Consider the following 11,013-nt stretch of genomic DNA (forward strand, 5'->3'; position numbering starts at 1 on the left):
AAAAGTCTATTCTTTAATCCAAAATCTTTATCAGAAATATACATCAGAGGCAATGAAACAGGTCATAACTGTACCATTTCAAGATAAAGTTGAATATCCAACACACCACAAGCTTTACTCTAGAATCTATCACGCTTTTGCGCTTGGCATGAAGTAACATTTTAGAAGAGACTATAAAAGATGCATATGATTTATCTTCTGGAAAGATAATGCTGTAGATAAATGGTGTAAGTAATTTAAAAGCAATATCAATAGTAGTGTAACTTTCACGAATGCATGCTTGAAGTTAAACAATTTATACACCATTCTTTGTCAATTATTAAAAATGTGTATGACACATTTGATAAAATACCTGTAATTGTTGGCTGAAGCAGTATGCTTTTCTTACGAATATGTACAATTAGACCCATGCACCGCGTCTTTGGACAACCTGATCGTTTAAAAAACGTAAGTAACAACTTTATATTTGTAACTAAAATGTCCTTAGATAAGCTATTCAATTCTGCTGTGATATGATCTGACAAGATCGTTATTTCTGCAGCTGCTGCACAAATCCCATCTCAGCCCGACGAGTAAAGCGCAGTTCGAGTGACCTAGTTCATCCAAGGTGGAACAACTGCCCAACCCACCATATATTTAATCGTCGTCATCGTCGTCCTCGCGACGGGAACATCCGCACACGAGGCAAAAGAAGATCCACAGGGGTATAGAGAAGCCAACAGCGTGGACGTGTAGAAGTGTATCCAGGCATGAGGATTTGGTCAGCCAGATGGTTCCTAAACAGATATTAATTATTTCTCATTTTTCTCTGCCGCAGGTATCATTTGCAATCCGCTTTACTTTGAATTCAATCAGCGTCCGCCCGGAGAGCGGAAGGTCGCGGGTTCGATCCCCGGGCGTGTCATACCAAAAGACGTTAAAATATGGTACTTGTTGGTCCCTGCCTGGCGCTCGGCATTAATGGGTACAACAAGGACTGATCGGCTCGGAGTCAGTATAATGTGTCTGAGTGGTGTATTCATGCTTCACTGCGGCATGGTATCTCAGTGGGCTAGCACTATAAAACCAGCTTCAGTCTGGGCTAGTACAAGCAGCCGCACATACACATACACACGCATGCACGTCGTCATATGAGCGAAATATTCTCAAGCACGACGTTAAACCCAATTTCACCTCACCTCACCTTGAATTCAATCATTTTATTGACAGTTATGTCTTCTATAACAAGCAGGAGTTCAAATATAATGTTCAAGGAGGCTCAAGCCCGTATCAGTGCCACATCGACACTACAGCCAATATGAACAAACAAACAGATACACCATGCGTTACGATGGTGATAATACCACAGATTACTATGACAAGTGTCCAGAGAAGCTCACCTGTGATTCCCCATCCGATATTAAACAATCCAATGATGGCACAGGTAGCGGTTATGAATGTACCACTTATCCTCGTGCAGCAGCACCAACACAAGGCCAGGATGGGGATGACGACAGAGGTGGCTCCCTGGACTATCATGTAGATGGCCAGTCGGGTGTGGCCTGGGCACAGGTTGTAGTCAAGGATGCCTTGAGAAACGAGAACATCAAATATCTACGTGGGGTTCACTGGAAGACCTTGAGAATATATTTCTCCTCTGCTGATTCATTAACCTGACACTCAATGGAAAACGTACGTTCGTTTTTAGGTACGTAAGTGTCTTTCGGATTTAACATTGTCAAGTAATAATTATGGCAAAGTTAATCATTATATACATTGTCAAAGAATGAAACAAATCCTAATAAAGACATAGTACTTATAGCGGAGCAGCTTTAGGACACAGCACCACCACAACATCTCGTGAGAATGATGTTTGCCTTTGTTTACACGCCCCTAAGTATGAGATACAACATGACACGGGGCAGTATTGAAAAGTAAGCATGTTTACTCAATAATGCCCATGGGTCATGTTGTATCCGACTTACGAACAGACAGAAAAAGCGAAAAATATGAAAAATAGCACATACTCGATAGGATTTAACGAGATATTGCAAAATATAACAACTGAATCGCTTATAAGTCATATCAAAATTAGTAACGTGAAGAACATTTAAAAAAAAAAGTCATTATCAATCGAAAGAGTATTTTAAAAATTGCATTCCGAAAACTATCGTGAGTTAATGAGCCGTTCGACTTGCAGCAGATCGCTCTTTACGTGCAGAGTTTAGAACACGTCACTCGCACACAACAATATGAATGGTAATATTTTCATAACGCAGTCCACTTAATTCGAAAACAAGGATGAAGTTGGTAAAAACGATTTTCTCTACAGGTTTGGAGAATTGTTTAGGAAATGACCTAAGATGAATATATTCTGAGGCAGAGGTTACTTTGACGTGGTATGTTTTCACTTTTAATCTATGAAAAACTAGTTGAATCTGAGAAAGAGTGTGTTAATAATGGCGAAGAAAGGCACCCATGCAGCTGTTGTTTAATTGCACGTAATTCACAAGAAGCACGACATATTCAGGACAGCTGACCAGCAATATCCACTGTAAAAGGCCAGACGCTTATAATTCCCTCTCAATGTGACCCCAGGAAGTGCAGAAATCAGAAAAAAACACCTCTGTTCATCGTTGTGGAACAGGTTCCGTCTCCGGGGGAAAAGACAGATAGGTCTACGTCTGTCTGATACCTCGCAGAGTGACGTTGTTCGTCGATTAACTGTCCATATTTGAAACGCTATTTGGAAATTAGTGACTTTATGGACATGTACTGAAATCCAATAGAAACGCATGACCCTAATTTTCATTGATCATCTAATGTAAACAAAATGACTTTTGAACACAAACTGTGCTTGAAGTAATCTGTTTTTAACAGATAGACGTGATGCACACTGAGAAACACGTGCATCCCTGTTGATCACGTGCTCCGCCATTCGCTGAAAATCACAGTTTCGCCTGCAAATCGCGTGAAAATGAAGAAAACGTGACGGTTCCACAACACGCTGACAGATCATTCAACTGTGTGCCAAAATCACAACTTTTGAACATCACTAAATTGTTTACTGCACATAATGGCACGTTATTCAGCTGTTGAGAGAGGTGTTCAGCTGTTTTGGTGTCTTAGTTTGTCTACAGGTCAAGTGGCCAGAAGGTTTTATTGTCACAATTCAAAAGTCGCCAGGTTATCACGGAGCCTACGACAAACTGGCACAATACGTCGTCGACCACGCCTAGGCCAACCACGTCTCACGACTCCGCCCCAAGAGCTTTACATTTCTGCACTTATTTAAGGAACAGGTTGAAGCCAACGTCCAGAACAGCCACTTCCAGTCGTGAGAGAAGGGGTATCATTAGTCCCCAGACGTTCCTGACATTGCCTGTGTGAAATTTCAGTTTGACCCCGACATTAATTATGCGTTTTCATTTCCTTTCGATCTTGATTGAAAATTTCAATGTCAGTTGAAGAAAGTTCTTTCCTTCATTCATCAGGAAGATAACACGTTTTATCCCGGTGATGCGTTTCTAATGAATCTCAGTATACATTTGTCTTTTCATGTTGTAACAGAGCATTCACAGCAGTATAAGTATACGATTCTGTATATTGTTTGTGAGTCGCAGTTACTTTTGAATTTGAGTATATGTTTATATTTTCCGCAATAACTTTGCTGAAAGGTCAAGCGTGTTCGGGGATGAAGCTTTACAACCACAAACCTCAAACACGCCTGTGCATGACAAGAGTAACATGACGTGGTCGTGTCTGAGGGCAGTTGTTAAAACATCCCAAAACACATTTTTTTTACTCCACGATTACCTTTTAAAAACATGCCAAAGCTCCCCAAACATGAATGATTCCATGTTGTTGATCTTACCAAAGACTGTCATGGCCACAGAAAGGGTACCAAAGATAATAGAAATGACGCCGACCCACGCCTTCGCTTAAAAACAGAAAATTATTGATGCTTAAAAAATAATGCATGCATTGGATTGAATTACAAATTCCATAGACATCTGTCCCTTTGTTTCAATGGATAGTATCCTTTTCTTTACATAAGAAACAACAACTTATGTGTACTTAACATAACGCGCGAAGCTGATAAGGTTTGTCATCCTTGAATCAGGGGCCTGTACAGTGTTTAAGGGAAGGTTTTTTTTATCACATCCGACGTTTCGATTCCCTGCTAAATGATTACTGGTTACTTACCACTGTGGTGAGAATGGCGAGCCGGCGGTGCAGACTCCTCGGCTGTCAACAATATATACACATTTATTCAAAAGTGTTATAAAAAATATCATTGTTCGTTGACATGAACTTTATAAAGTGGCAAGAATGTAAAGTTTTGGTCGTTTACTATCTAGGACTTAAAGTTTGCTCTACTCTCATGTTTTGTGTAGCCATGCTACATAAAACTCATCACGACGTCAACCAAAAAGGCAATAAAATACTCATTACGACGCCAGCCAACAAGACAACATGATAGTAACCTTGCCCCTAGCCTACAAGACACCACGATACTCACCATGTCCCCAACCAACAAGACAACATGATAGTCACCGTGCCCCTAGCCTACAAGACACCACGATACTCACCATGTCCCCAACCAACAAGACAACATGATAGTCACCGTGCCCCTAGCCTACAAGACACCACGATACTCACCATGTCCCCAACCAACAAGACAACATGATAGACAGCTTGCCCCTAGCCAACAAGACACCACGATACTCACCATGTCCCCAACCAACAAGACAACATCATAGTCACCATGCCCCTAACCTACATGACACCACGATACTCACCATGACCCAAACCAACAAGACAACATGATAGTCACCATGCTCCTAATCTGAATGACACCACGATACTTACCATGTCCCCAATCAACAAGACAACATGATAGTCAACGTGCCCCTAGCCAACATGACACCACGATACTCACCATGTCCCCAACCAACAAGACAACATCATAGTCACCTTGCCCCTAACCTACATGACACCACGATACTCACCATGTCCCCAACCAACAAGACAACATGATAGTGAACGTGACCCTAGCCAACATGACACCACGATACTCACCATTTCCCCAACCAACAAGATCACATGATAGTGAACGTGCCCCTAGCCTACAAGACACCACGATACTCACCATGTCCCCAACCAACAAGACAACATCATAGTCAACGTGCCCTAGCCTAACAAGAGACACCACGATACTCACCATGTCCCCAACCAAAAGACAACATGATAGTCACCGTGCCCCCAGCCAACATGACACCACGATACTCACCATGTCCCCAACCAACAAGACAACATGATAGTCACCGTGCCCCTAACCTACAAGACACCACGATACTCACCATGTCCCTAACCAACAAGACAACATGATAGTGAACGTGCCCCTAGCCAACATGACACCACGATACTCACCATGTCCCCAACCAACAAGACAACATGATAGTGAACGTGCCCCTAGCCAACATGACACCACGATACTCACCATGTCCCCAATCAACAAGACAACATGATAGTGACCGTGCCCCTAGCCAACATAACACCACGATACTCACCATGTCCCCAACCAACAAGACAAAATGATAGTGAACGTGCCCCTAGCCTACATGACACCACGATACTCACCATGTCCCCAACCAACAAGACAACATGATAGTGAACGTGCCCCTAGCCTACAAGACACCACGATACTCACCATGTCCCCAACCAACAAGACAACATGATAGTCACCATGCCCCTAGCCTAGAAGACACCACGATACTCACCATGTCCCTAACCAACAAGACAACATGATAGTGAACGTGCCCCTAGCCTACAAGACACCACGATACTCACCATGTCCCCAACCAACAAGACAACATGATAGTCAACGTGCCCTAGCCAACATGACACCACGATACTCACCATGTCCCTAACCATCAAAACAACATGATAATCACCGTGCCCCTAGCCTACAAGACACCAGGATAATCACCATGTCCCCAACCAACAACACAACATGATAGTCACTGTGCCCCTAGCCAACATGACACTACGATACTCACCATGTCCCTAACCAACAAGACATCATGAATAGTCACCGTGCCCCTAGCCTACAAGACACCACGATACTCACCATGTCCCCAACCAACAAGACAACATGATAGTCACCGTGCCCCTAGCCTACAAGACACCACGATACTCACCATGTCCCCAACCAACAAGACAACATGATAGTCACCATGACCCCTAGCCTAGATGCCACCACGATAATCACCATGTCCCTAACCAACAAGACAACATGATAGTCACCGTGCCCCTAGCCTACAAGACACCACGATACTCACCATGTCCCTAACCAACAAGACAACATGATAGTCACCGTGCCCCTAGCCAACATGACACCACGATACTCACCATGTCCCCAACCAACAAGACAACATGATAGTCACCGTGCCCCTAGCCTACAAGACACCACGATACTCACCATGTCCCTAACCAACAAGACAACATGATAGTCACCGTGCCCCTAGCCAACAAGACAACATGATAGTCACCATGCCCCTAGCCTAGATGACACCACGATACTCACCATGTCCCTAACCAACAAGACAACATGATAGTGAACGTGCCCCTAGCCTACAAGACACCACGATACTCACCATGTCCCCAACCAACAAGACAACATGATAGTCACCGTGCCCCTAGCCTACAAGACACCACGATACTCACCATGTCCCTAACCAACAAGACAACATGATAGTCACCGTGCCCCTAGCCTACATGACACACCACGATACTCACCATGTCCCTAACCAACAAGACAACATGATAGTCACCGTGCCCCTAGCCTACAAGACACCACGATACTCACCATGTCCCCAACCAACAAGACAACATGATAGTGAACGTGCCCCTAGCCAACAAGACACCACGATACTCACCATGTCCCCAACCAACAAGACAACATGATAGTCACCGTGCCCCTAGCCAACAAGACACCACGATACTCACCATGTCCCTAACCAACAAGACAACATGATAGTGAACGTGCCCCTAGCCTACATGACACCACGATACTCACCATGTCCCCAACCAACAAGACAACATGATAGTCACCGTGCCCCTAGCCAACATGACACCACGATACTCACCATGTCCCCAACCAACAAGACAACATGATAGTCACCGTGCCCCTAGCCTACAAGACACCACGATACTCACCATGTCCCCAACCAACAAGACAACATGATAGTCACCGTGCCCTAGCCTACAAGACAACACGATACTCACCATGTCCCCAACCAACAAGACAACACGATAGTCACCATGCCCCTAGCCTACAAGACACCACGATACTCACCATGTCCCTAACCAACAAGACAACATGATAGTCACCGTGCCCCTAGCCTACAAGACACCACGATACTCACCATGTCCCCAACCAACAAGACAACATGATAGTGAACGTGCCCCTAGCCTACAAGACACCACGATACTCACCATGTCCCTAACCAACAAGACAACATGATAGTCACCGTGCCCCTAGCCAACAAGACAACATGATACTCACCGTGCCCCCTAGCCAACAAGACATGATAGTCACGTGATAGCCAACAAGACACCACGATACTCACCATGTCCCTAACCAACAAGACAACATGATAGTGAACGTGCCCCTAGCCTACAAGACACCACGATACTCACCATGTCCCCAACCAACAAGACAACATGATAGTCACCATGTCCCTAGCCTAGAAGACACCACGATAATCACCATGTCCCCAACCAACAAGACAACATGATAGTGAACGTGCCCCTAGCCAACATGACACCACGATACTCACCATGTCCCCAACCAACAAGACAACATGATAGTGAACGTGACCCTAGCCTACAAGACACCACGATACTCACCATGTCCCTAACCAACAAGACAACATAATAGTCACCGTGCCCCTAGCCAACATGACACTACGATAATCACCATGTCCCTAACCAACAAGACAACATGATAGTGAACGTGCCCCTAGCCAACATGACACCACGATACTCACCATGTCCCCAACCAACAAGACAACATGATAGTCACCATGTCCCTAGCCTAGAAGACACCACGATAATCACCATGTCCCTAACCAACAAGACAACATGATAGTGAACGTGCCCCTAGCCAACATGACACCACGATACTCACCATGTCCCTAACCAACAAGACAACATGATAGTCACCGTGCCCCTAGCCTACAAGACACCACGATACTCACCATGTCCCTAACCAACAAGACAACATGATAGTGAACGTGCCCCTAGCCAACAAGACACCACGATACTCACCATGTCCCCAACCAACAAGACAACATGATAGTCACCGTGCCCCTAGCCAACATGACACCACGATACTCACCATGTCCCCAACCAACAAGACAACATGATAGTGAACGTGCCCCTAGCCTACAAGACACCACGATACTCACCATGTCCCTAACCAACAAGACAACATGATAGTCACCGTGCCCCTAGCCTACAAGACACCACGATACTCACCATGTCCCCAACCAACAAGACAACATGATAGTCACCTTGCCCCTAGCGTACAAGAAACCACGATACTCACAATGCCAGCAACATGCCAGCATGATACTTGATTACACAGTAAGGTACTCCTCGGTGTCCCTAACCATCAAGGTAACTAGATGTTCAGCAACAGAAGATGATACTGAACATGTCCATAGCTAACACGACAACATGATGCTCAATGTGTCCCGAGTTATCACGAGAGCACCACATGCACAATGTTCCTCGATGACAAGACATTTCAGCAAGCTTTACACAACTTACTCAGCAGGACATGACATAAAGTGTACTCACCACTCCCCGTGATTACAACTATGCCAGTGACCTGCTGGGTATGTGCCTCTGAAATACAAGTACTGGTAAGTATCCATTGTTCAAGATTCAAGAATGCCACACTTAAATAACGAACTAGCGTTCACATGTGTCTGTGCCTGTGTTTGTCCCTGTATCTGTGTGCTTGTACAGGCATATACGTACGACAGTTTCATCGTACAAGCCCTGTCAGGTACAGTGTTGTGGTATTGCTACACTGCTCAAATACATTATACCGTATCTGGGCGGAGGAGTCCTTGGTTTATGAAATTCTTATTCCCTTTAATCTATATAACTATATATAACTACTATATAAGTTTTAGTATAACTTTGTATTGTCAAGCATATTTATTTATTTCCAAATGAAACCCAAATGAAACTCTATTTGGCAGAAACAAATGTCACCTTGAAATCTGTATATATTCCATATCAGTGTCAGTGGAATCGCCATCACACCAGTCACAATATTGTTTCAATGTTACACGCACTATGTCAGGCATACAGTCAGTTATGAAAACAACTCTTACCGAGTGCCAGTGTCGTCATGGTAACCTCTCTGTTGACGCTCGCATCCTGCCGAGACAGCGACGCTACTATAAGGATTGTTCTTGCACATACAAATACATGATTTTCAAACTTAGAGAGATGGCATGCGGTATATAAACATTCAGGTGAGACGCATCGTAAAAACACATTTGGAATCTCAGCAAAGAACAATTAGTTAACTACTCCCTGAAAGAATCGCACAGACCATTATTTATCATCTGATATATCTTAGAGGAATCCGGAGTATCTCTCTCTCCCTGACTTGGTTGACACATGCCATCGTATCCCAATTACTTAGACCGATGCTTATGATGTTGATAATGAAGTTGATCACTGGATTGTCTGGTCCAGAGTCTCCAGACTCGATTATTTAGAAACCGCCGCCATATAACTGGAATATTACTGAGTGCGGCGTAAGACTAAGCTCACTCACCCGACGCATTATATTATGCATTTGTTAAACATGCTTTAGGTATTTCAGAGTATGAATCCACTGACATTCTTTACTAATCTGCTGTTTGATGTATAAAGGGAGTAGGGGACAATCGCTTCAGCAAGTTCTACGACACATGCAACGACGACACTGGAGACGTTTTGATTACACCTTCAGGAGGCTGGTATTCAGCCAAGGTGAACAGTGTTTGGATCCATCCTTACATGGACAAAGATGAATGACAGAAATCTTTGTATTTCGTTTTGAACTGACGAACAGAACGGGCGAAAAATCGTTTATAGATGGCACATCCTATGATAGTCATCTGGCCTCACATCAAGTTCATGAACCCTCAAAAGGCATTGATTAGTCTTTCTTTAATACGTTAGTGACATGTTTCACATGTGATAATGAAGGGGTGTTCTTAAGAGTTACGAGGATATATCAAAATTATCTATGCGTTTCTTTCTTTTTAATAGTATATTTACCATGTTAAAACATCAGTGAAAAAACATTTGTACCATGGGATATCAACAGAAAAACGAAAGCACTAGTCACATCAAACCAAATATTAAAGGAATCACTTTAAAAAAATAACGGGCACTTCAACAATCAGTATTTTGAGAAAATAATTGCAAGGTTATGCAAGAGGAAAATCCCCAAGCTATACAGCGATTATATTTAATGGAATATCGACAGTTATAGCCAGTTATATAGAAATATACATACTGTTTGCAACAGCACCCTCGGTTTTATCCTCTTCTGAAAATGTACACGTTCTTCTCTGATTGTTTCGGTGGAGTCCGTCAGACCAGGAACGTTGCTACCGAACCAGGAAGATTTGGGCATTGCATGAGGACAACACAAAACTAATTCCTCGTCAACACGGGGTTTTACTTTTGTTGTCAGTAATCTACAGATACGTGCGATTGGCACGTGGATCCTTAAAACAGCTGGTCCTAGTTACAAGGGTATGCGAGTCTGTTGCCATCAGTTTTTTAATTTAGATTACGTGGCCTTCAAAATGTGATCGGCAGTAAACCAGCCAACACGTAATGCAATCAGTATGGTTGCCTTTGCTCCAAATCATACATTTAATCAGTCAAATAAAACTTTATGTGTGGGGCATCTAGTATTTACGCATTTTTTTTATTCCATTCAAACAGTAT

At 43.5% G+C, this 11,013-nt stretch overlaps 1 protein-coding gene across 2 annotated transcripts; it reads right to left on the minus strand.

Moving 5' to 3' along the window:
* On the minus strand, positions 1–10,719 carry LOC124292298. Of its 2 annotated transcripts, XM_046729367.1 has the most exons (7): positions 10,574–10,719; positions 9,393–9,438; positions 8,848–8,895; positions 4,186–4,227; positions 3,854–3,919; positions 1,380–1,568; positions 1–776 (listed from the first exon to the last, which is right to left on the minus strand). In XM_046729367.1, exons 1-7 carry the CDS (start codon positions 10,691–10,693, stop codon positions 637–639), a joined length of 651 nt encoding a protein of 216 aa, XP_046585323.1. In that variant the 5' UTR covers positions 10,694–10,719; the 3' UTR covers positions 1–636. The 2 variants fall into 2 exon arrangements, with proteins under 2 accessions (XP_046585323.1, XP_046585332.1); XM_046729376.1 differs by lacking the exon at positions 3,854–3,919.
* Between the last annotated feature and the right edge of the window lie 294 nt (positions 10,720–11,013).

The sequence above is a fragment of the Haliotis rubra genome, unplaced genomic scaffold (assembly GCF_003918875.1).
Source record: "Haliotis rubra isolate DU_JTF1 unplaced genomic scaffold, ASM391887v1 Scf1136, whole genome shotgun sequence".
Taxonomy (NCBI): Eukaryota; Metazoa; Mollusca; class Gastropoda; order Lepetellida; family Haliotidae; genus Haliotis; species Haliotis rubra.